This window comes from Bos taurus, chromosome 3 (assembly GCF_002263795.3).
Source record: "Bos taurus isolate L1 Dominette 01449 registration number 42190680 breed Hereford chromosome 3, ARS-UCD2.0, whole genome shotgun sequence".
Lineage (NCBI taxonomy): Eukaryota > Metazoa > Chordata > Mammalia > Artiodactyla > Bovidae > Bos > Bos taurus.
In genome coordinates, this window is record NC_037330.1 from 34,034,009 (window position 1) to 34,060,898 (window position 26,890).

General features: G+C 40.8%; 1 protein-coding gene across 6 annotated transcripts in view; it reads left to right on the forward strand.

The window, feature by feature from the left end:
- Positions 1-3,335: 3,335 nt before the first annotated feature.
- Positions 3,336-26,890, forward strand: part of SORT1 (sortilin 1) — a 67,362-nt gene continuing 43,807 nt past the window's right edge. For 4 of the 6 annotated variants that reach the window (XM_010803258.4, XM_002686189.7, XM_010803259.4 and 1 more), the window contains exons 1-2: positions 3,336-3,655; positions 25,407-25,466. In XM_010803258.4, coding sequence (XP_010801560.1) covers positions 3,347-3,655; positions 25,407-25,466 — 369 coding nt within the window. In that variant the 5' untranslated portion in view covers positions 3,336-3,346. Of the gene's footprint in view, positions 3,656-3,951; positions 4,124-4,708; positions 5,144-25,406; positions 25,467-26,890 lie in introns of those variants that run through there. The other 2 variants (XM_059885049.1, XM_024990030.2) reach the window with 2 other exon arrangements.

Sequence of the window (26,890 nt, forward strand, 5' to 3'; positions counted from 1 at the left end):
TTGAGCTCCTCCCCCAAACACTGATGGCTTGGAATAAGCCAGCTACAATGTTGTACTAGTTCTTGTGCCTTAATAGATAATTTGGAATGAGATTTTTTTTTTATGAAGTCAATCACTATAAAAGAAATGAATTCATGATCTTGGTTTCGCTGGCAATCAAAAGTGGATTAAATTCAGAAGTAGTTTTCATTAGACTTGGAAATATACTATGAATTTCCCCCATTAGAGCTGCCATTATATGACTGGTTGAGATTATTTAAAAAATCAATCTGTTGGAGCCTAAAAAATGGCCATGTGAAGTAGGTATCTTTACTTATAACATCATACTTAACAGATGAAGAATCTAAGGAGATGTGACCATAGACACAAAAAATTAAGCTCTTAGGACTTGAACACAGATTTTTCTGGTTTTAAATTATCAGCTCTTAATTTTTAAAGTGTCGGGTATGAGAAGCCTAGATACCTACTGAGTAAGAGGGAAACCTCAATGAGATTTGAGAATATACTGTCCACAACATGACTAATCCATATGTGAATAATGCATAATTGATTGTGTATTATTTTCATTAATATTTCTAGGAAATTTTACTCTATTAAAATTCTGATTATTTGAATACGCTGAATTCATATTAAATTCATACCTTTTCCCAGCAGAAAACGTGTCCTTATATACATTTGGAAACTGCAATGATGGGAAACATTTGGGAAAAAAGCTTTGCTTGAGACATACACACATAAAGAAAATAGGGAACTAAAGGTATATTGTCACCAGTGTTCTGGAGACAGTTCTAGTGATATATTAAATATTGCATAATCATGAGATTAGTTTCTCTCACATTCACTTCTTAAATCCTAATAGGAAATGCCATTGAAAAATCATCTCAACTAATATTTATTCAGATTTAGCAAATTTGAGTACTAAAAATATAGTAAGGTTTTAGGCATTGGAGATAGAGCTGTGGTGTAGGTATGGTCTGTGCTCCAGTGAAGCTTCTAGTAGGGAGAACTAGACAATAAATACCTATTTTAACTCAGTGTAGATGAATGCAGCAATGGACTAAACATGCTTTAGGGAAAGGTGAAGTTGTGTCTTGGAATCACGTATATTATGTAGGGAAGAAAAAAATACTAAGGAATAAAGTAGCTCTCAGCCTCAGCTTACACTGTACAGGTGAAACAAAAGTAATTCCCTTTGTAATCCCAAAGAAGAGATCGACTTCAGTTTTCTGCAGAATTTTAAAATTTCCTTTAAGGTTTTTTTGCGTCTGTTTAAATAGAAGAGACATAATCTTACTGACAAAAACAATGGTTATGTGATGTGTACCTGCTTTCAATTCATCTTTCTGGTTTAGGATTTATCTTGGAGAATAGTATGGTTTTAGTAATAGGATAAATTTACATATTTTAGTCTTGCAAGTAAGGTAAGATCTTAGCTGTGGTATTTCACAAAGGAGGTCTGACAGTGCAACTTTTATATTTAGTGCCTGTGTCATTAGATGAAAGTGAAATACTGAAATAATTCATTCACTCAAACACTGAGTGCCATATGCCAGGTACCGTGTCCCCAGCGGCTAGTACAGTTTGAAGAAGGCACCATACTCTGTAAGCATATAATGAAAACTGAAAGCAATATATTAAATAACTGCAACGATATAATGAGTTTAAATAGTGGGGTATTTAGTAATTTCTCCAGGAGATGGCACTGTTGAGTTGGCTTTTTTCTTTTCAGGCAGTAAGACAATAGACCTTTCATGTATTGGCCCAAACAAAGAAATATTCCTGTATAGCCTGTCTTCTCTCTCCAGCTAATCACATGCTACTGGAACTGACTGTCTTGTGATCTACTCCCCAGTTGGCATAGATTAAAAAATAATCTGTATTTTAAAAATCTGACACATTGTAGTTAATGGAAAAGAACAAATTGTTCACCAGTTTTCATGGAGCTTTATCTTGTCAGTTCAGTAGCTGAGAACTTGGAAGACTATTCCAGTGATTTTACCTTTCAAAATTATGTTTTCACTTGTCACACCTTACTATGGTTGTTCTGGCAAAATGTAAATTTGTAAACATTAAAGTAGTAAATTTTTGTTTGTAAATTAACATGACTAGAGGATTTTAATGTAACACTGGTTGGGGCACTGCACCATTCATTTTGCTCTACAATATCATTTGGGTTTACCTGCAGTAATTATTAAGAGTAATTTTTAGTGACTATTTGGGTGTAATGTTTTGTATATTTTGTGTCTGTTCCCTATTTTACAGAACAACTTCTGGCATTCTGAAGGGATGGAGTCAGTAAGGAGAAAATCCAGAACTGGTTTTACCTGCACTACATGTTCCAGAATAGTTACATGTGCAGTTTCTGCGATAAAGGCAACAGCTTAGGGATTTTATTTATTGGAGGCAGGATGCTAAATTAGGGGATATCATATATTGAAAATCAAACTTGTGCTGTGCACTCACTGCAGGGTTAAAGTACTTTGATAAAGATAAATGTGCATTTACGCAATAATGTCTAAAGTAGGCACTGGGCAATTATATTGCACCCTTTTACCTGCATTGCACCCTTTTACCTGCCCCAACATCTACTTTCTAACTCCAGGAAAACCAATAAGCAATTCCTGTTTTGGCCTAACTCCCTACCTAAATGGAAGATGAGTGAGAAGAGATTTCACCAGGCTTGCGTGAGTCACGGATGTCCTGATGTCTATGTGCCTCACAAGACTCAGCCCACACAATTCGCATTCACTTTTGTCAGCAAGGCGGCTGCTGCAGTAGACAATGGACGCTCCAAAGTGCGGGGGTTAAAAACCAGAAGCACCGGTTCATGAAGGAGCCCCCTTTTCCAGATAAGCGAGCTCAGGGATTCTCTGAGAAAATTTTCCAGGCGCTGCCGCAACCCAAAGGAATTTTAGGGGTGTCTCTGGGGGAGAAGAGGTGACCAACCCAGCCCCAACTTGAGGGTGCCAGGGAGAGTAGTGGGGGGTCGGGACGCCACGGAGCGGGGGGCATTCTTGTGAAGGAAGGAAGCTCCTCTTAACTCTGGAAGCCGGGCCTTGGAGACGCGGGGCGAGCGGGGGATGACCTCAACCGTCTCTGCCACGTTCCAGCCAATCAGTCCCGCATCTTGGCATCCGAATCCAGGACCCCCGAAGCCGGAGGCGACGCGAGCCAATGAGCAGTGGGCCGGGGAAGAAGGACAAGCGGCCAGCCTATGGGGGCGGAGAGGCCCGGCTCCGCGTATCCAAGGAGCGCCGGGCTCCGGCTCGGGGGTGTGGCGCGGCGCCTGCGGGGGTGGGCGGGAGCGCCCGGCTGCAGGTGTCCGAGGCGTAGGCATTCGGCGGCGATGGAGCGGCCCGGGGGAGCAGCGGACAGCCTCTCGCGCTGGCCCCACGGCCTCGGCCTTCTTCTCTTCCTCCTCCAGCTGCTGCCGCCGGCGACACTCGGCCAGGACCGGCTGGACGCGCCGCCGCCGCCCGCTGCGCCGCTGTCGCGCTGGTCCGGCCCCGTCGGGGTAAGCTGGGGGCTGCGCGCGGCCGCGCCCGGGGGCCCGGCTCCCCGCGGCGGCCGTTGGCGCCGCAGCGCGCCCGGCGAGGACGAAGACTGCGGCGGGGTCCAGGACTTCGTTAGCAGGCTGGCTAACAACACACACCAGGTGAGCGGGCGCCAGGTCCGGCCACCTCCCGGACTGCGAGGTACCGACCCTCGTACCCCCAGAGGCCCGCCCGCCAGGCCCGCGCAACCGGCCGCTCTTTCTCTGTCCGCGCGCCTCGCGTCCCCGAGGAAGAGACCCCGGCCGCGCGGCGCCCGCGCTCACCCGGCCGCGGCCCCGAAACTGCGGCTGCAGGAGGGCCGAGTCGGGCCGAGGGAACGACCCTCGGTTGTCGCGGCCCAGGAGGCGGCTGTGTTTCGTCACAGGGGAGGCCGGCTTAGACTTTCACAGCATTCTTTTTTTTTTTTCTTCCTAAGTTGTCAAAATCTATCGAGCGTTGTTGTTTTCCGTCTGTATGAATAATTAGGATCGAGTAACGCTATCCCCCACGAGGAAGCTGCAGGAGTTAATTACCTTTTAAGTGGTTGGAGAAGTTGGGGCTGCGCAGAAGCAAAGGTGTGCCTTCGTGGGGTCAGTACTTCCAGGGTCGGTCGCTGGTGTTCAGAAGTACCAAAGCAATTATTAGGCTCCTATGTGTGTTTTAATAGCTAAAGGAACAAGGTTGTCTGTGGGATTACAGTGTGTGATCTGTCTTACGCCTTCAATTTGGTCTTCTGTCTTGGTATTGGACTCTAACCAGGATGTCTTGACACTGTTTTAACAATGGTTTTCGATGGTGAAGAAACACTGCAGAGATTCTCCTTTGAGCCAGGTCTTAGACGAAAACTTTAGAAATTGTGGCAGTTCTGTCTCTGGGGATAAGCATCTCAACCTTTGCACACTACTGGATTGACAGTAGTCAGTGTCCTGGCTACGTGCTCTAGTGCAACCTGGGCATCTTCCTCGTATTTTTTCTAGAACTAACGATTTATTTGTTGCATAATGTCTTTTCAGTTCAGTGCATTTTCTCCGTTATATCTCTTCCTCTTTCAGAGAGAGCCGCAGTGAGGGGACAGAGGTGAGTGGCTGACTGCACTTGTCTTTGTAGAACCACATTCTGTACCAGCCCAACTTCAGCCTCCCCTTGATCTTTCTTCCTCTGCTTGGACTAGTAATCTGTGCAGAATTCTTTGTTCTGGGGACCCAGGGCAATTTCAGCCAAAGCACAAGTAGTCTGGGAAAACTCTTGCTAAATGCAGTCCAAACAACAGCTGTAAAAAGGTGGCCAAGCTAATGCTGACCTGTGGGACAGGTTGGATGCACATAGGGCAGGATGAGAACTGGGAAGTCTTCCTGTTTGACAAGGAAAAGAAAAATGTTATAGACTTCCATCTCACAGTGGGGAGTGTAGAAAGGCTTTACAACACCAGCGCCTAATTTATAACGGGACCACTTCCTTCCTTGAGCCAGCCAGACACAACATTCTTACTCCAGACACAGCATTCTTACTCCATATTTGGCTTCTTCTCTTGCTGATTGACCTACCTTTAGGACCTGCTGCTGCTCCTGGATTTATTCTTTTCGTCAGTCTTCCCTGGTTGGTTTGAATTGGTATGTCATTTGTAATATATTGGTTTCTAAAGCAAGAGGTTGAAAAAAAAAAAAAAACTGGCTCAGGAGGTGCTTAGGCCAGATCTATCAAGAGCAGATCTGAAATCTCATTCTTTGAGGTCTCTCTCTCTCTATATATATATGTTTTTTTACTCCCCCTTTCTTTCATTTTATTTAGCTACTCTTCCCAGTGATGTTTTTAAAAAATTGCTTTTTAAGTCTTCTTTCAGTGACCTTCTTTAAGAGAACTATTTTTGCATTTCTTAATTGTCTACAGTTTCTTCAGAGATCCCATCTTTTTTATAGCATGTATATGTAAGTGGAGCCACTGTTAATAATAATCACCTTAGAAACAGTTGAATAAAGCAGTTCTTAGCAGTGCACCCACCTTAACCAAGAGTTGTTATGTAGTGGTTTCTTCTGCTTTGCAATTCTGTATTTTTAAAAGTCATAATGAATCATCCTGAAACTCTGTTGAAGAGATCCTGTTGTGAGAGCCTTTATAGACAGTGTGAAATAAATGTATCAGCATGACTGAACAACTTTCTAACTTTCTATTAGAAATATTGTATACTTTGTACAACTGGGAAAGTGCCATTTAGAATAGTTTTTCGTAAGATAACAGGGTTCAGTTCCTAAGAAGAATCAAAAGTTCCTGGTTCTCTTCTTACTTGTTATAGGGATAACCTGCTGTTCATGTCAAGCCTCCTTCATGTAATCGATGTAGGTGAATATCTTCCACTATCCAAGATGTGTTAGATATTGGAGGTGCCAAGATACAAAGAGAGAGAATTCAAACTGGAGAACGAAAAGCCTCAAAGCTTTTAGCATATCTCCTAGACCTGTTCCTGTGGCCTGTTTAGCTTTGTGAGACTATGCTGGGGTTTAATCTTTAGAAAGCAAAGTAGAACTAAAGCATGAGAGTGCTTTTATATTCTTCAAGTTTTAGAAGACCTTGTGCTGTAATGACCTATATAGACTTGGTCTCTTCAGTCATGAAATCCAGCAACTAAGTGTGTGTGTGTATTTATAAATGCTTTTCTTCTTAGACTTAATAAATAACCTTCCTTTTGCCTTTAACCCTGAACTCTTTTCATGACACACTTTTAATTGATTCTTTCCTTTAAATGCTTAGAGTGTTCATGACATGTATAACCTTTGTGCAAGAGAGAAGTTGAACAAGCCTAGACGATTTTATTAATGTTGGTTGCTAAGTTGGATTGCTTCAAAACATTCCTTCTATAAGCACCCCTTTGAGGTTAGGCCTGAAACTGTGTCTTAAAGAAACAGATGAAATGCCTTGGCCAGAGTTATGGCGGTGGCTGACATAATTTCCTTACTTCTCGTTCCTGAGTTCAGACCATTTGACAATTTCCTTAAAACCTTTAACACTTAGGATTAATAAAGCCAGGAACTGTGGTTCATTCTCTGTCCTTCTGTTCCTGTCATTAACTGTTTCTTTACATGTAACTTCACAACTTCTACCCCAACATCAAAGCGTCTGGTTTCTTAAATAAAACAGGCCCTGTGGTGAGGCCCTGTTGTATGGGGTGTCAGTTCTGAGAAGAATGTGTGTGTTTGTTTGCTGGTGCTGGCAGGACTCAGTCCAGGCTGACAGGACTGAATGTGCCTGTTGGAGGCTTTACGGAGTGACTGCTCATAGCCTGTTGCGGATCTTTGTCACACCCAGAAATCTGAAGGTCAGTGCCTTTAACTGCCCTGAAACTTTCTAACTGCCTCTTTTATTGCAGTACCCAGCCCTCTCCTTATACTGCCTTCCCCAGCACTCCCACCTTCAGCCTCTAGTTAATCTTCTCTTGAGCCCTGTTTCATCCATTCGTTTTGAGGTCAAGGAATAGGAATTCTCTAGGCTCTCCTTCCTGGTCCTGATTGAGCAGAATGAGCAAAATCCTGTTGAGGACTCTGCACCCATACAGTGTATCCATCGGACCTGTAACCCCTAGGAGATGTTCAAATGACTTCTGTGTCTGGGATTTCAGTTAGCAGTATCAGCCAAGTTGATGAAGTATACTTATCTGGGGAAGGGTTAGTTATCATCTGAGGTTTAGTTAAGGTGAGGGTAGAGAGCTAGCCACGTAGAATAAATGGCTCAAAGGGGATCAGATCAGATCAGTAGGGTAACAATTAGGTAAGTTCTCTGCTGACTCAAATATTTGGCTCTGCTCATAGTGATTTTTAATTAGAAAATTAAAAACACTGGTCAGTTTCTACTGGCAATTTTCTTTTTATAATGGTGATAATAATAGGCTCCTCATCCTGCTGTTTTGATCAGATATTTTGTGTTAGGTTCACAGAAGCGGTTAACAGCCTCTTTTGCACTCTATTGATTTCAAATCAACTCTTGCCAGTAACCGTTGGGTTCTCAGTGAGTGACTACAGAGACTGTGCCCCACAACTTTGCCCTAGTTGGCCCGTTACTCTCTTGTGATCCTCAAAGAAAGGGCAGTGCTTAATACTGAGTTGTAGAGATCAGATCAGGAGAGTCACATTTCCTCTTCCTCCTCCCTTCCTACTCCTCAAAGTTCTCTCCTCAGAAAGTAGACTGTGCCTTGAGATTGGAGAAATGAAGTACAGATGTTTTATACAATTAGAAGCTAAGTTAGACCAGAAGTTAAGGTAGACCAGATATCAAATTTGACATGTAACTAAAAATACAGCCTTTTTAGCAAAAGGTTGTGTGTCAGTGGCTCAAAAAATATTATAAAACAGATACTGCATTTGTAAATTTCTAAAATAAAAAAAAAAGTTTTTAAAAATTATCTCTTTATTTTTTTCTAACCAGTGTTTCTATTGTATCTTATACTCTTTTTTAAACACTTAGTGAAAAACTTGTTCTTCCCACTGTCTTTCTGGCCTCACTGATCTGTATGTAGGTGGTTCTGAGGAGTAATGGGGCTTGAGGAACAAATTGGTCAATTTCAGTCTGTTCTAGGCAGGTGTTTTTGGTGTTTTTTTTTTTCCTTCTGACACTGTAATGGTGACTATAGTCAAGGTTGGGTTAGTAGTATGTGGCTTTGAGCTAGCTGGCTTGGATGAATCTTCATGATAGACTCTTCATGCTTGTAGAGGCTGTTAGGTGAATGCTGGACATATGGAGGTGTTTTGCTTGTTTTTTCTTTCCTTTTTTTTAAGATTGGAGCTATTTTTCCTTCTCTGTTCTCAACCCCAGTCTCAGGAAACCATAGCAAAGACAGAATCTTCCATTCAGAGCCCGTGGTGTTTTGCTGAGAAAGTTTTCTATGAATGTAATTTATTTTCTGTTTTGCATTTCAATATCTGGCCCTCAACTTCTCATCTACAACATGAGAAGTTTTGGACTAGATTGAAAATGTTTAATAAGTTCTGTGATTCATATAGAAGAAGAGGAGGCCAGAGGTTGTGATCACAAATGTTTATTGGTTGATTCCAAGTTTAGAAGCAAATTATGGCTGTTCTGCTTCCCATTTGAACTTGAACATGGCCTGGATTTCACATCTGGGGTAATTTGTTACCACTTCCAGAGCTTGCTTCAATGAAATACGAGTGTTCTTAAAGATAATGGATGTATTTTTGTCCATATATTTATGAGAAATTTAACTCTTATTTGGGCAAAAATACTTTATTGTTCCTTGTTGATTGGAAAAAGTCTAATGTTAATCAAAGCTACTAGCCTGGATAGTCCAAAAGAAAACCAAATAGATACCTAACAGTAAATTTGTTTTCCTTTTCCTTCCCTATAATACTCTACCAAAAATGAGGCTTTTTTTTTTCTTTTTGTTATGGCTGCTTGTGTGTTTGAAAATAGATGGTCAGCCTCCCATAAATATACTCAGCCCTGTGCTAGTTAGAAACTTAATGTGTGATTAATTGACTTGATTTAGATTTCTTCTTCATTGGAAGAAAATGTATGTTTTTTTCCTTCTAGGGCTTATGTATCTCTCATATTTGCTTTTGTTAAGAGTTTTGCTCTTTTTACCTGAATGTTCTAAAAAACTAAGTTCTAATGTTGTAGTTGAGCCTATTTGCAAATCTAATTCAACAGTAAGATCACCCTGAAGAGAAATTGAACTGGGAAGGAAATTTTTAACTGACTTTAGTACTTCTCAGATAATTCAGATCAAATGTTTATCTGGTACCTGCTCTTTGTCAAAGGGATTCCCGTCATAAGCATGTTATATACAAAATTCAAAAAAGAAATCTTAATACCTAGACTTCCCTCGTGGCTCAGACAGTAAAGAATCTGCCTGCAATGTGGGAGACCTGGGTTCAGTCCCTGAGTCGGGAAGATCCCCTGGAGGAGGGCATGGCAACCCATTCCAGTATTCTTGCCTGGAGAATGAATCCCCATGGACAGAGGAGCCTGGAAGGCTACAGTCCATGGGGTCACAAACAGTCAGACACGACTAAGTGACTAAGCACAATACTGGATTTGAATCCTGACTCTGCTGTTTCATAGTGTATTGTATGATTATAGATAATCACTTAACTTCTCTGACCTTTATAGTTTTGTTGTTGTTTGTTCGTTTTACTAGAGAGTCAGCTTTAGGATTATTTGGTGAGTCAAATGAGAAGTTTTATCAAAATGTTTGTTAAAAGTAAAGTATTGTGTAGGTATCCTTTTGGAGTTCTGGCCTGTGCAGAAGAAAAGTTAAACATTAAAAAAATCTGTATTGTTGTCATGTTAAGGATTTAGCTGTTCAGTGATGGTTTGCTGAGAGTCTGAAAGAATTTTAGAAGAAGTCATGATGACTGCAATGCAGTAGTCTGGAAAGGCCTCATGGATGAAGAGAGAATCAAGGTGTGGAGGAAATTCTTAGGGAGACCTGTAAAGGCTCGGAGATAGGAGGAAATTCTTAGGGAGACCTGTAAAGGCTTGGAGATAGGGAAGTCCACGATACGCTCAAGGGATGATCAGCAGAGACTTTCTTTTGGGAAGAAGTAGTTGATGAGTATGAATAAGGATTCCGGAAAAACCTAGTTAAAAAGATAGCTCATTGTAAGGGAAGGAAAGAAACAGGAAGTACAGGGAGGGAGTCTGCTAATGGTACTTACTGGGGAAAGTATTTGAACAGTTAGTGGTTGACAGAAGGCTGCTGCTGCTGCTGCTGCATCGCTTCAGTCGTGTCCGACTCTGTGCGACCCCAGAGACGGCAGCCCACCAGGCTCCCCCGTCCCTGGGATTCTCCAGGCAAGAACACTGGAGTGGGTTGCCATTTTCTTCTCCAATGCATGAAAGTGAAAAGTGAAAATGAAGTCGCTCAGTCGTGTCCGACTCTAGTGACCCAATGGACTGCAGCCTACCAGGCTCCTCCGTCCATGGGATTTTCTAGGCAAATCAGGAGGCTAGACAGGAGGCTAGAGCTAGATAAACCAGAGGTGGAAATGGAGAGCCAAGAAGAGTTATCCTTTTAGAGGTCGACCGTTCTCTGTGGTCTTGGAAGAGTATGTCCAGCCTGGAACAGGACAGAGAGCAAGGCGGACCATCTTTTGTCCTTGAAGTGCTCAAGGTTTCAAGGAACACTTCAGGACTCCTGGACCTTATTGAAGGGGGAAGTGAGCCCAGGGATGAGAAGTTCAGGAGCTAGAAGACAATGAAGGCTGTGAACAGATTTTTCTGAACATCTGTCAACAAGGATAAAATTGAACTCTTGCTGATAATGTGCTTAACAGTTTGAATCATAGATTGTTAGGCTGATTAGCTGGTCAGTTCTCTTACCAATGAGGCTAAATAACTTGCTTACAGGCCAAGAGCTGGTGTAGAACATGTATGTCCTGTGGCGCTGCATTTGGAAGGTTGCATAGAGATATTTTAAGTCAATTCATTTGCTTTAAAGGTAAGGCAAGATTATAGACTCTGGCTGTAAGTCATGTAGTTATGAATTCCTCTCTGCTCCTTAAGGTCATAGTTCCCTTAACAGAGCTCAATTAGCCTTTCTAAGCCTCAACACCCCATCATGTAAAATGGGAGTATTATCATAAGACTTTGAAGAGAAAACATTTTGAAAACCTTGAATCCTACCATGTATGTAGGATTTATGTAATTTCTTAGTAATCCTGTTGATCTGTTTCTGTGTCCATAGAGCCCAATCGTCAGCCAAATGATGCTGGTAAATACCAGCTCCCGAGGAACATGTGCTTAAAAGGAGACAGATGCGGCATAAATGTATTTGGTTTCATTACTTGGCAGGGTTGAGTGACAGCCTTGGGCGGGGGTGGCAAGAATGAGAGTGAGTCAAGATTGGCAGAAGTGTAAGAAGCATATGTGTTCTTTTTTTTTTAAGCTTCATGATTACAGCAAAATTTAACTTGTTAATATGAGTGATACTAACAAGTAATATTAATTTGAGTCCACTCCAGTGTTCTTGCCTGGAGAATCCCAGGGACGGGGGAGCCTGGTGGGCCACCGTCTATGGGGTCACACAGAGTTGGACACGACTGAAGTGACTTAGCAGCAGCAGCAGCAGGTGGTGATTAGGAAGGAATGTGATCTCAGGTTAGACCTGGATTCAAAGTTTAGTGGTGACCAGGGAGAGATGAATCTTAATGAACCTTAGTTTTTTCATCTATAAAATGGATATACTAATACCTACCTCCTTAAGGTCCTTGTGAAGATTAAATACCTACCTCTTAAGATTCTTGTGAAGATTAATTAGGGTTTGGTGTGTATTCATCCTTTATTAAAGGTATTTTATGATGATTATCTTCACACAGCTTCTAATGGATTACTAGTTAGATGCTCAGATATTTGTGTATGCACTTAAAATTTTTTTTCATAGCTGAAATATTCCAGGAGAATGAGTATGGTTACTCACAAGAACCAAATCTGGATTAAGGAGTACATTCTACTTATGTTCTTGGACTTGGAGTTTAAAAAAAACTGGGTCTGATAAGGTAAAGACTATCTATCCAAAGTGTCTGTTTTTTTAATTTTATTTATTTTTAATTGGAGGATAATTGCTTTACAGTGTTGTGTTGGCTTCTGCCATACACCAGCATGAATCAGCCATAGGTGTAAAACTGCATAATAAACCTAAAGCTTGGGGCTTCCCTGGTGGCTCAGTGGTGAAAAATCTGCCTGCCTGCCAATGCAGGAAACATGGGTTCAATCTCTGGTCCAGAAAGAGCCCACATGCCTCAGAGCAGCTAAGTCCATGTGCCTCAACCATTGAACCTGTCCCCTAGAGCCTGGGAGCCACACCTGCTGAGCCCAGGTCTCACAGTTACTGAAGCCCGCGTGTCCTAGAGCCTGTGCCCCGCAATAAGAGAAGCCACATATTGAAAAGCCCTTGCACCACAACCAGAGTAGTCCCTGCTCTCCACAACTAGAGAAAGCCCATACAGCAACGAAGACCCAGCACAACAAAAATAAATGTGTATAAAACCTAAAGCTTAGTGAAGGAGAAGAGAAATATCACTGAACGATTTTTTATTACATGCGTATCTCTTTAAAGTAGCATTGCACCACTTCCTGGCCTACATTAACTCTCCGCTCTGGTTGAAGTTGCGTCCTCACCAGTCGCTGTAGCTTGCCGTGTGCTCCGTTGCTTCTTGTCTTTGTTCTCATGGCATTCCTCCTGTCTGCCTTTCTAGCTCTGCTTGGTGTTTTCTGTTCTCTCCTATGGCACTTAACAGCACTATGTAATCGAGCACTTTACTGTAGCATTCAATTTTGTATTTACTTTCATTTATCCCATTGGTATTCTCCAGATTATAGACTTCTTAAAGATAATACAAGTATGCCCCTTAACTTCACCCTTTGCCTCACACAGTGCTAGAGAAAGAGTAGTCAGCAAATGCTCAGTCTGGACTCAGCAAACACTTGCATTCTTGCTCTGCCCCTTGTCAGCTGTGTAGCTTTGAGCAAATTACTTAGCCTCTCTGAACTTCCTTCATCTATAAAGTAGCAGTGATGCTTTATGTATCATGAGTGCTCAATAAGGGTCAATATTATTATTATTCTTTAATTCAGCCATTTTTTATTGAGCACCTACCACATGTTAGGCCTTGTACTGGGTCCTGGGAACTGATAGAGAGCACAACAGACAAGATCCCTGCCTTTATGGACCAGTAGACAAAATAGACATTAAACAAATATGTAGTTATAAATACAGTAAGTACCAAGAAGGAAAAAAGCAACTGATAGAGCTCCTGAGAAATTATTTAAGCTGGTGCTTAGAGATGAATAGAATTTTTCCTGTAGGAGTGTCCCAGGCAGAGAGAACAACATGCTCACAGATGTGGGGCTAAAAAGAGCATAATGCCTCCAAAAATCTGGAGGAAGGCCCGTGTGGTTGTTGCAGAGAGAGTCAGGGGCTGGCCTCCACACCCTGTCGGGAGCCATGAGCTTTTATGGTTCAGTTAGCTGGCAACTGGTGAAGACCCTTTCATCACTTTCTTTTCTTTGAAATGAGACTAAGATGTAAAAATTAAATCCTAAGAGTTTTGAAATTTAACTGATTTATTAGGCATGAATAGAAATGAATTATCCCATGAAAATGGATTTTTCAATAACTGTGCCTACCCTTTTAAGTGCCAAAGTTTTTGTTGTTTGTTTTTTAATGAATATCTTTCTAAAATACTTCTCTGCTTCCTTAGTCAACAGTATGATCTTGGATCATTAAGGAGATTAAATTATGCTGTACCACGACTCACATTATTTTAACGTGGTGTGGCACTAATACCCTCAAGGTCCGCTGAGATTTGCAGGGCTATTTTCACCCATTTCGAATGGCCCAGATTTATAAGCTTAGTGAAATAAATGGTCTGCCTTGGTGAAGTTTACTCTTTTTTTCCTATAAAAATGATGGTCCCCTTTCAAGATCCTGTTCCTTCTTACTGTTGTTCCTGTCTCTAGAAACACTGTCCCCTAAATTTAACTTCTATAAACTAAAAAATTTTACTTAGCTTAATTTTACTTCTGTAAGATGCTTCTGTAAACTAAGAAAACAGGTTACTAATTTTAGACAGTGTAACAGGTTTAGCAAGCTGATTTGGCGTGATGGTCTGCAGGCTTCTCTTAGTGGTCAAGTCTGTAGGTTTTTACTGCATGGACAGTGGCGTCAGAGGTCTCTCTCCCTTGGTTCCTTTCAGTGGGTGCCCAGGTTGTTGAGTTTTCTAGATACGGGATTATTGTTGCCCTTTCTTGTTGACACTAGACTATTGTGGAGCAAGGAGCTGATTTTTTTTTTCCCAAACGAAGACAGAGCAGTGGAAAAGCAAACTGAGTTGTGAAATTATCGATGAGTCATGGAATATTAAAGCTTACAAGAATTAGAAATGTTGTTGTTCCAGCTTCGTCACCTTGGTGGTGAAGTGAGGTTGCACTGCTCAGATTCACAGAGCTATTGGCAGAGGCAGAAATAAAATTCCAGTTGACCAGGTATTAAGCCAGTGCTCTCTCTGTATCATCCAGCCTCACAGGAAACTGAATAATTGAATAGATTTGCAAGCTTATATGCTGTTTTATGTTCAGCCCTTTTATTTCTAAGGATAGTCTCCAGGAGAACTGGAACGTTTGTGATCTTATTTTTGGCTCATGTTGTGTGATCCTAGCAGTGCCTTATTTAATAGAACTGTATTCTGTTAAGGTTTTCTTCCTGCCTGCAGGAGCTTTGCCCAGTTTGTCCCAGACCTCTCTTATACATCACTATGTCCTGTCTGTCCCTGTGTTTCCTGGTTGGGTTTGGAAGCCCGAACCTTCAACTCTCAGCCTTTATGGAGTCACCAGGGCCTTGTTACTTCATTTGACTCTCATTATTCCAGTGAGTGAAGGAGCATAATATAGTTTTATTCCTGAGGAAATATAATAGATTCCCAAGAGAGAAAATGATTTGTGCCTGCTTTCCCAACCAGCTAGTTACTAGACCAGGTTTTAACACTCTTTTGTTTTCAGTGACAGGTTGTCTTCTGTAGGTTGAATATCTTGCGTGTTCAGTCTTCATTTTTAGACTTCTGTTAAGTGTGTTCACAGAGTACAAACTTCACGAGCACAGAGTGTGTGTTATCACTGCTGTGTCCCCAGTGCCCGAAAAAGGGTCTGGCACATGGTAGGCAAGCAGATTTTTTGTGGAAAGAAGGCATGTGTGTGAAGGGTGACATCATTCACTCCCTGTTTATTTGCCAGAGAAGCTGTTCCTGATGGCCCGTCGGGTCATCTGCAAGTGGCTTTTAAACTGGGTCCCCCCATGTGAAACTGACCCAGGCTCAGTTGTGTTGTTGTGAGTTCTTTGAGTATTTTACTTTCAATTGGGTGTATAACTGAAGATAGACAAAGATTTCTCATTACCAAGTTTTTTTTTTCCAAGCTACAGTGACTCTTGGGACCAACTGTGAGTTCTCCTAGCCATAGCAACAGTAATTTAATTAGGCTTCTAGTTTAATTAGATGTGAAGACAAAGTTATTTCTGTGAAGAATGTTGTGTTTTGTGGCCTTTATTTTTTTCCAGATGAAACTGAAAAAAAATTTTTTTTTAATTTTAGTTAGTCATGTCCGACTCTTTGCGACCCCATGGACTGTAGCCCGCCAGGCTCCTCTGTCCATGGGGATTCTTCAGGCAAGAATACTGGAGTGGGTTGCTGTGCCCTCCTCCAGGGGATCTTCCCAACCCAGGGATTGAACCCAGGTCTCCTGCATTGCAGGCAGATTCTTTACCACTGAGCCACCAGGGAAGACCAAGATGGAACTAGGGATGAGCCAGATGAGCGTAGAAATGTACATTTGTGTTCATTCATGGTCTCTTAAATGTGTGAACCTCAAGCTTTTAAATGGTGGGCATTAAATGTGTGTATGAGTCTTGCATTATCCAATGTCAAGGTGAATGTATTTCAGAAAGCTGTCACCGACTTTCTGACCTAATGAGTCCCTGGAAGCCCACTTGGTTGTAAACACCCATCAGTGACTCCCTCTACCCAGAGCTCCCCTGCTGGGGTCAGTTACGGCTGTCAGCACCACCCGGGACACTGACCATCACGGTCCCTACAGCAGATGATGCGGTGGGGAGCAAGCCAGCCACTCCGCAGAAACTGGGAGGAAGAAACATCACCATAAGTTCTGCCAACAAAAGGTGCTTTCTGTTAGTATTTAGAAGAAGTTGCTTTTAACCATAAACATAAACACACAATTTTACCTGCTATTCTGTAAATCTGCTTTTTACTCAACATGTTTTGAACCTTTCAAAGTCAGTAAACACCTGAACATTTTCAGTGACACCTGGTATATATTGTTTTATTGCCTGAGATAACTTACTTAACAGAGCGTCAGTTCTTCATCTAGAATATACAGATATAGTAATATGGGGTTGTTACGTGGATTAAATGATAATGTGTGTAAGGCTTGAACACAGTAGATGGCCTGCAGGATGTAGTGAACATGCAGGTGTGTAACGTCCTCTCTGAAGATGTGTAATTATCCCCTGGTGATAAATTCCTCAGTGGGATTGCTTGAGTCATGTGGTTGGGACATTTTCAGTTGATTCACGTCACCAAATAGCTCTCCAGAAAAGTTAACAGCGGTTTATATACTCCACTCCCACCCACGGTGCACACAGGCGCTCTGGTCTCCACTTCTCCCTGGATGCCTGTTGTCAAACTTTTCCAAAAGGTGGAAAATGTTATCACATTCTTTTTCTCTGATTACTAGTGAGATTGAATAACTTTTCAAACGTTATTGGTCATTTCTGTGTCCGTTTGTGAATTGCTTGTTTGTGTCTTTTACCTATTTTCTTTTGAGACCTTTGTCTTTCTCTTATTGACCTGAACACTTTGTATATTAACCCTTTGTTGTGTTGCAGATAGTTTTTCCAGTTTTGTTCCAACTTTATGTTCAATATTTTGCTATTAATTTTTTATATAGTCAAAGTAATTGATATATTAAGGGTTCTGGCTTTTGTATCATTTTTGAAATGGCCTTCTCGTTCTAAGTTTGTAAAAATATTCACTCATACTTCTAGGATTTTTGTGGCTTAACTTTTTGTGTTTCAATCTTTGGTCTATGTGGAATTTAGTTTGGAGTGGGGAGGGGTTGTAGGAAGGAAGTTAGGAATCCAGTTTTTTTTTTTTTTTCCAAATAGCTAGCTTTACCAACTGTCTTTTACCAATGATTTGAAATGCCTGCTTTATCATACATTAAAAGAAACTTTGTCTAGTCTTGACCTTTGTTTTGTTCTATTGCTCTGTCTTGTCTATTCCTGTGCCAGTAACTGTGCTATGAGATTAATAAATCTCTCACTGGATGTGGCCAAGTTTCATGCTCATCTGCTCCTGATTGGATCAAGCTGACATTTTACATAAGTAGTCTTAAATTTCTTGGTTTCTGAGCTTTCTATGATAGGGTATGATTATGTAATCTGAACTACTGTATTTACTCTGTGGTCCCTCTGGATGCTGGTTTTGGATCGCTAATCACACAAACAGCATGTTTACGTGGTTTCCCTTAACTCTGACTTGCTTCTAGAACCTACATTTGGCTGGCTGTTTAGCAATATGTAGTGGCCAGATCGTGTTGTCTTTCTGCTAAATAAGCTCCCTCTTAGGCATACTACACTGGGGCAGCGCAACTATTGCTTATCAGAAACGAAACAGGCCTCAACTCTGCCACCTTTTCCATTTCAGTTGTCATGTATGCAGCTAATAAATAACATCTTTTTTTGTAACAGCGCTTGAGGTAGATCCTCTCCCTCCTGTTGGCTGGACTCCTCAACTCCTGAATGTTGTTGTGTATTTATTATTTTCATATTGTAGGATGTTCATTGGAAATACTGTGTCGGAGGTTTGGGGTTTTCTGTTCCTAAAGGGCTTATTCTGCCTTGTGGTTCTTTCTATCCACAGAACTTTGTCCTCTGCTCTTATTTCTCTTATTCATCTTACTTTGCCTTGATTAGAGCAGTTGAACCATAACTTATTAGTTGGTTATGTTCTGCTGTATATACCGCTGGAAACCTTCCTTGTGTGAGTAAGTGATCCTGTGGCGGCGTGTCAGTTTTCTTTGGGTGTTTCAAGAAGTGATTTTCTTTTCACACACATTTCCTTTTCTCTGTTTTCATGATCCTTTCATTCCCACCATAACTGTGTTTATCCTGATCTTGAAGTTCTTATTTAACAAGTACTTGATATACTGTATTCTCAGCACTTTACTAGTTGGTGAAATCAATATGTTTTATAATATGTTTTAACAGTGTTACCCTTTGAATTTTTTCAAAATACTTGCCTATATCTTCGTGTTTGTTCTGCCTGCACAACCCCCTCTGCCATATCCACTATTATTTATATCTGTTCCCACCTCCGTAAGCTCTGTTTAAATCTCAGTGGACAGACTTTTATTTCTTCATAGTCAAATATTTGAATTTCTCTTCTGTATAGTCTGAGCCACTAGACTACACAGAGGTGGCTTAGATGGTAAAGCGTCTGTCTGCAATGCGGGAGACCCAGGTTCAATCCCTGGGTCGGGAAGATCCCCTGGAGAAGGAAATGGCACCCCACTCCAGTACTCTTGCCTAGAAAAATCCATGGATGGAGGAGCCTGGTGGGCTACAGTCCATGGGGTCGCAAAGAGTCGGACACGACTGAGCAACTTCACTCACTCTGTATAGTCTACTCCTGGCCGTTGCCTCTAAACACTTTGATGTATTTGGGGGAACTTCACCAATTTTTGACTATATGGAGTTGATGGTAACTACAGTGGAAGGAGAGGAATAAGATCACTATTGTACATGTGAACACTCAAGAATACACACTAGTGTTTAATAATGTTTCGGCTGGCAGTAAGGGCATGGGAAGAAGCCCTATTTAGCCATTATTTACCGAAATGGTGGAAACCACATTAGAGGAGGGGTTACACACAGGTCTATTTTGGTAGCAGGGGTTTGTGAATAGACTTTTATGGAATTATTCATGGGATACTTAATATCTTGTAAGATCTTGTGCTAGGCCTGACAGGTAATACCAGATCATACTATTTACCATCTAAGAAGTCCCAGCATAATTTGAGAGTACAAGCAACAGTACTTGGAGAGTTCTGTACAATTTATAGTACAAACAGCATCCATAAGAACTGTGCAAAGTAATGCCTAAGAAGAGATCATTCAAGCTCTGATAACTAGGAACTAGAATGGTTGGTTTTACATGGAAAAATGGGATTTCAGCTGTCTTTCAGATCTTTTGCACTGGTGTAGTCCCTCTCTTGTGGCTGTCAAAAAGAAACACCCACAATATGGGGTGCAGCCACTATGAAAACAGTATGGAGGTTCCTCAGAAAACTAAAAATGGAATTGTCATATGATCCAGCATTCTCACTCCTGGGTATATACCAGACAGAACTATAATTTGAGAAGATTCATGCACCCCTGTGTTCATAAGCAGCACTATTTACAATAGCCAAGACATGAAAACAGCCTAAATGTCCATCAGCAGATGCATGGATAAAGAAAATGTATGTGTGCAATGGAATATTGTGTATATGTGTGTTCTTAGTCACTCAGTTGTGTCTGACTCTTTGCAACCCCTGGACTGTAGCCTGCCAGACTCCTCTGTCCATGGGATATTCCAGGCAAGAATACTGGAGTGTGTTGCCATTTCCTCTTCCACGGGATCTTCCTGACCAAGGGATTGAACCTGTGTCTCCTGCATTGGCAGGCAGATGCTTTACCACTGTGCCACCTAGGAAGCCCTAATGGAATATTACTCAGCCATCAAAAAGAATAAAATAATGTCATTTGCAACAACATGGATGGATCTAGAGATTATCATACTAAGAGAAGTAAGTCAGAAAGAGAAAGACAAATACCATGATATCAATTACATGTGAAATCTAAAATGGGACACAAATGAATATATCTACAAAACAAAAACACACTCACAGATACGGAAAACTGACGTGTGGTTGCCAAGGGACAGCAGGGGAGGGAGGTTGGGAGTTTGAGATTAGCAAATGCAAACTATTGTAGAAGAATGGATAAACAACAAGATTCTACTTTGTATAACTCAGGGAACTGTATTCAATATCCTGTGGATAAACCATTATGAAAAAGAATATATACATGTTTAACTGAGTCACTTTGATGTACAGCAGAAATTAAACTCAACATTGTAAATCAACTATACTTCAATAAAATAAACTTAAAAAAAATCCTGCCAGATAATGGTGAGGACCAATGGAAAAGTTCAGAACAGAACCCTTCTTTAAAACCCGACCTTTTAAAAGGTATTCTCCCTGGGTATAGATTTCTGTCTTTACAGTTTTTCCCCAGTTCTTTAAAGACTTTGATACACTGATTTGCATTGTTTCTGAAGAGAGATCTTCTATGATTCTTTATTCCTCTGTATGTAATATCATTTTTTCTTCTGGATACTTGTAAGAGTTTTATCTATCACCAATTTTGAACAATTGGAACATGATTTGCCCTGGTATAGTTTTCACTGTGTTTCTTAAGCTTGGGGTTTGTGAGGTTCTTGGATCTCTGGGTTTATATTTTTCATTAAATTTGGGGAATCTTTGGTTATAATTTCTTCAATTTTTTCTATTCACACCCTCCACATCTTCCAGACTTCAATTATATATGTGTGTGTGTGTGTGTGTGTGTGTGTGTGTGTGTGTGTGTGTGTGTGTATTTATTGGTTTATATATAGTTGCTTGAAGTTCTTTAGCTCAGTGATTCTTTGTTAATATTTATATTTTTGGCCTTTTTTTTGCTGTGTTTCTCTTTGGATAGTTTCCACTAGGTATGGCTTCCAGTTTATTAATCTTCTCTTCTGCAATGTCTGATTTCCTGTTAATCCTATTCATTGTAATTTTCATCTAGGGTGTATATTTCTCATCTCTAGAAGTCCAATTTGAGTTTTTTAAAATACTCTTCCATATCTTTAATGCTCATCTTTGCTCAGTCTATTCTCTAGCTTCTTGAGTGAACATCTGGAGTATTATTATAACTTTTAATGTCCTTAATGTTATTATTTGTGTTATTTCTGGGTCAGTTTGATTGATTTTCTCCTCATTATAGGTCCTGTTTTCTTTTTTGCATGTCTGGATTTTTGTTGTTGTTGTTAACTGTTGGACATGGTGAATTTTATCTGCTTGAGTGCTATGTATTTTAATATTCCTATAAGTATCCTTGAACTTTGTTCTGCGTCATGGTTAGGTTACTTGACAATAGTTTGATCGTTTTCAGTCTTGTTTTTAAGTTTTTTAGGCAAAACTAGAATAGCGTTTGGGTTAACTTTTCTTCATTACCAAGGTAAAACTTTTCTGAGTATTCTATCCAGTTCCTTGTGAAATATGAGGTTTTCTGTATGGTTGTTGGAAACAGGAATTGTTTCTGGTCCTGACTAAGGCCCTGATATTGTTTCCTTCAATTTTTACCCTGGCCTCTGGTAGATTCCTAGCATTCATGTGATGATTAGTACTCAGGAGAAAACTTGGCAGGGTGGTTAGGGAGCCCACATCTGTAGATCTCCACTGTTCTCATTCTGTACAGCTCTCACCTCTGTCACACCCTTCACTATGAACTCCAGCCTCTTTGGCTTCCCCAGACTGTCAGCTCATCTCTTCAAAGGAGAAAGACCTCTGGACTCTGCCTTGTCTCCCCTTCCCTGTACCATGGCCTGAAAATTATTTCAGGACAGTACACTAGGGCAGATGTAGGCCATCGTTTGCTGCTTCTCTTTCAGGGATCATTGTCCTTCATTGCCAAAAGTCCAGTGTCTTGAAACCTCTGTTTTATGTATTCTGTGTTGGTTTTTATTTAATTTTATTTTTAGTTGTTTCAGGTGGAAGGTAAATCTGATCCATGTTACTCCATCTTGGCTGGAAACAGAAGTCCTCTCAGAATAGAACTTTGACATTGCATACTCATTTCTGTCTTGAGGAAATTAAGTGGATCTGGCCATATCTTTTCACTCCATATCCTCCCTTTCAGAGCTCTGAAAGTAGTTCTTCTAAGAAATGAATTTAATCTTCATTGTCTTCCATGTGCCGCGCTCAGTTGCTCCATTATGTCCAACTCTTTCTGGCCCACCAGACTCCTCTGTCCATGGAATTCTCCAGGCAGGAATACTGGAGTGGGTTGCCATGCTCTCCTCCAGGGGATCTTCCCAACTCAGAGATCGAACCCACGTCTCCTGTGTCTCCTGCGTTAGCAGATGGATTCTTTACCACTGTGCCGGCAATAAGGAATCTGCCTGCCAATGCAGGAGACGTGGGTTCAATCCCTGGATCAGGAAGATTCCCTGGAGGAGGAAATGGCAACCCATTCCAGTATTCTTGCCTGGAAAATCCCATGAACAGAGCAGTCTGTAGGCTACAGTCCATGGGGTAGCAAACAGTCAGATACGACTTAGCAGCTGAGCACACTATGCTGTGTATTAGTTGCTAAAATGAACAGGCCTGGTCCCTGTTCATCTGGTCCCTGAACCAGATGGGCTTCAGATCTAATGAGGCAGGCAGGCATGATTCTTGTTGCTATAATTAGAAGTAATACATGTTTTGAAATGTCTAAGATGCTACCACAGTGTAGAATGACATGTATATTTTGTTAAACATGATAAATAAGCAGTAGAATTAATGGCCTTTTGCTGACATTTGTAAATTCTGTCTCCTAACCATGACCAGATTGTCCACACTTCTCCTGGACATCTGTAATCTTCCTGTTAAAGGGGTAGGATTGAGTCTGTGGTCTTGGTTCCCCAATTCTCCTGGATTTGTTTCCTTTCCATATGACCTTTTCTTTCTATCTGAGCTTTGGTCTGTTGATAGATCTGATTTCATTATTTTCTTTTATTTACAGCACTATAAGAGTGGTAGAGACTGAAATATAAAAAATTAATTGCATTTTCTCTAGGTGGATGAGTTTTCTCAGTGAGTTTATGCATTTTCAAAAGTAAAATGTAATTGGTTGCTGGGAAGGGAAGACTAAGGGTAGCAGAAGGCCACTATAACAGTTAATGAATTTCACTTCCATTTTCCCAAAGGAACTCTGGATGGTGAATGAGGTCAACTGTACTTTGATTTGTTTGGGTTAAGTTGAGGGTTGCTAGTGTCATCTAATAGTCCTCCTCTTTCTGTGACTGAGCAATAGAAGATATGAGTAATGCCAGTGTGTCTGCTGACTGAGTCAGGTGTGTAGAACATTGCCTGAAATGTGAAAGCTTGATCAAGCTAGCAAGAGCTCCAGTGATGGAATTTTTCTTTTATCCTAATCAGCTTTTGTGCCCAGAGCCTATCTTGGAAAGATAGCCTTTGTTTAGATGACTGTTAGCCCGTGCAGTCTGTCTGGTATTTGTGGAAACTCTGGATATCCCTGTTTCTCCTCAAGGAGCTCATTGATGTAATTTCAGACACTGTATCCTCACTCAAGAGAACATGCTGTCTTGCTCTGTGTGGTATCTTAGAAGACGCGCTGCTGTGTCAGTTTTTAAGCTTCTGGTTCCAGATGTCTCTAGCAGCAGACCTACTTTTTCTCAGATGCTTGGCCAGCTTACATGTATGAATAGCCTTTCTGTCCTGCAGTGGCTATGAGAAGCTCTGAGCATTTGAGAGTTAACTAGCGTTTACTGAGCAAGCCGTCTGTGTGGCACTGAGTGTACTATTTACAGAGATTGTACAAGAGATTCCGTCGACCTCAAAGCTGCTTACAGTACAGGGGAAAGTAGCGTAAGTGAATTTAGCGACCCATCTAGTAGGACCACCAAAGAAACTTAGAAGGTAAGCCAAACAGTTAATGTGTGAGTTCTGTTTCTTCAGACATCTCTGTTGCGATTGGTGGCTTGAGTGACCATGCAGCTGGAATCCCACCATTTATAGACATGCTGTATTTTGAATCAACTTTGTGGTTTGGGAAGGATGTATAATTCAACAGATGCTTATTGAGCATGCAAAGTATCATGGTAGGCACAGGGCATACTATAAAAATGACTATAAAAATTATATCCTTGGCTCCTAAGGAACTGCTCATATTTGGAAAGGCAAGGCATATTTAAGACTCTTAAAATCTTTGTAATATTTTTAAGTCTTCATAAAAGAAAAGCATAGTCATCAACAAACTACTAACTCCTCTGGGTGGTGGGGCTGTGGTGAGGTTGTGGTGGGGAAGAGGAAGGATCTTCACTCCTTACTGTATACATTTCTAATATTAATATATGTAGTAAGAAGTTTTTACCAAGTGCCAGTGTTGCCTTTTTGGTATTATTTCTTTATTGGTTAAAAAAGTGATAGAGACTAGTAGATTATACACATAATGTTAACTTTATGTGTATCTCTGTGTGATAAGATTTATATTTTCTTTGTTGTCTCTCTCTATTATTGTCTGGGCTTCCGAGGTGGCTCAGTGGTAAAGAATCCACCTGCCAAGCAGGAGACATGGGTTCGATCCCTGGCTTGGGAAGATCCCCTGGAGAAGGAAATGGCAATCCATTCCAGTATTCTTGCCTGGAGAATCCCATGAACAGAGGAGCCTGACAGGCTCCAGTCCATGGGGTCGCAAGAGTCAAAACAGGATTTAGCGACTAAACAACAATATTATTATCTACTTTTTTCTATAATGGATATATATTATTTTATAAATAGAGAAGAAAGTATTGGAAAACCAAAATTTGAAAGGACCTACAATAGTTATTATAATGAATTTTAATATGATTACCATATTTTGGATACAGCATACCAGCTTTCCCTTTTTTGTCTCCTCACTTTCACCACAACTTTATTAAGGTGGTTCTATTATTATTAATATTATTACTATTGTAGTTATTATTATTAAATAAAAAGGTGAAACAAGGGCATTTACTCTTGCTTCTTTCCCTTGTCATTTGGGTGTATTAGCCTAGAAACAAAAAGAATCCAGCTATTAGCTATTTGGCTGTACTGTGAAGGCTCCTTAGAAAAATTTAAATTATGCTGATTGGGTTACAATTATATCTGTCATTGTGGGCTGTGATCTCTTGTTTTAAAATATCCTAAGAATACTTTTTGTATCTTTATATTTAGTTCTGTTGGAGAAAGCAAATAGATTATCCCATCTCCCCATCTGGTACAGTGAAGAGAACTCATCTGCTTGGCTTACTTTGTGTGAGAGAGAATTAAAATTTCCAAGTTATTTGTGATTCAGGTTAAGTAGTTAAATGCTGTCTTTTCCAAATTTTGTTCCAGAAATCCATATCCCCTTTTAATTGTAAAGATAATTACTTTGAAAGTAATAGTGGTCTGTGTTGTTATTTAAAGAAGTCAAAGATTGAAGAGGAGATGTCATTTCTAAATGAGTTTTTTTTTCCCCCCTTATAGCATGTATTCGATGATCTCAGTGGCTCAGTATCCTTGTCCTGGGTTGGAGACAGCACTGGGGTAAGTAATGTTTTGACTTTGTTGATTCAGCCTAGCAAGAAAATGGTGTAGATTTGGGGGAGTTTAAGTGCTAAATGTTTTACCTTCTGAAATTGTCTCCAACTTCAGCTGTAGGAAATGCATTTGTAGGACAGACTTCCAGAAGGCTGTGGTTGGTTTGGTTTTGCTTTTAGAACTAGGAACATCTTGTGACCACCTTCTTCCATAATAGAAACTAGACACCTTTTTAGTCTTTGGTGGCTGCTTGATATCAAGATGAGCAAGAAGAAGAAAAGAGAAGAGTGCTGTGTGAAAAGGGAGCCTTACAATTCTTGGGAAAATTTCTGTGTGGAAGTAGAAAACGGCACATTATACATGTTGGCATTTTTCCTCCGAATTGTATTGTTCCTGTATCCTTTCCCATAGTTAGTGTTAAAGGACTGTGGCAGCCATGGGCTTATCACTGTTCAGCTCCATCTGTTGTCCTTCCCCCAACCACAAAGGAGGTAGGTACTGCCAGGATTGGGGGAATGAGACAGTCAGTAAGCTTCTCCTTAATCCTCGTAGCATGTAACCTGACTCCCAGTAGGAGGTTTGCTGAGGATTCATTGGCCTCAGGTCTTGAACAGGGCTTGACATTACCTGCTCTGTTATTATCCTGCCTGAGCAAGGGCAGGGACCACAGCTCATGCCCTCCAGTATTCCAGTAATGTATGTATCAGAGCATTGAGGCACGTGAGGCTATATCAGAAGCCGAAAGAAATACAATTTTTGTACTAAAGAACAAGTTATTAATTTTTAAATTGCTGGTAGAATTTCTTTAAGCCTGTCTCATTTGCTTCTAAAATTTGAGTTGTTCACTATTTCCCATGATTTATCACTTTATCTAAGATAGTTGATATCTCCAAGATTTCTTGTTAAATGGCTGTATGAGACTCCCTAGCCTCTTATTCCAATCTATCACAATCATATCTTCATGCATGTTTTCTCTAGAAAAATACTTATTTAAAAAATTGATTTCATGGAGAACTAATAGCAGGGAGAAGAAGAAAAGGACAGATGTGACATAGCAACCTCTATTAGAGCATTCACCCTATTCTAGCCTTGTAATCAGAAAGAGATGATTCTTGACTGAGAATATCTTAGAATAATGTGGATACAAAACAGTTAAATTCTTCCTTTACTGTTATTTGGAGTTGATTAGCTCTGTTTCCGGAGAAGGCAATGGCACCCCACTCCAGTACTCTTGCCTGGAAAATTCCATGGACAGAGGAGCCTGGTAGGCTGCAGTCCATGGGATCACTGAGAGTCGGACACGACTGAGCGACTTCACTTTCACTTTTCACTTTCATGCATTGGAGAAGGAAATGGCAACCCACTCCAGTGTTCTTGCCTGGAGAATCCCAGGGACGGCAGAGCCTGGTGGGCTGCCGTCTATGGGGTCG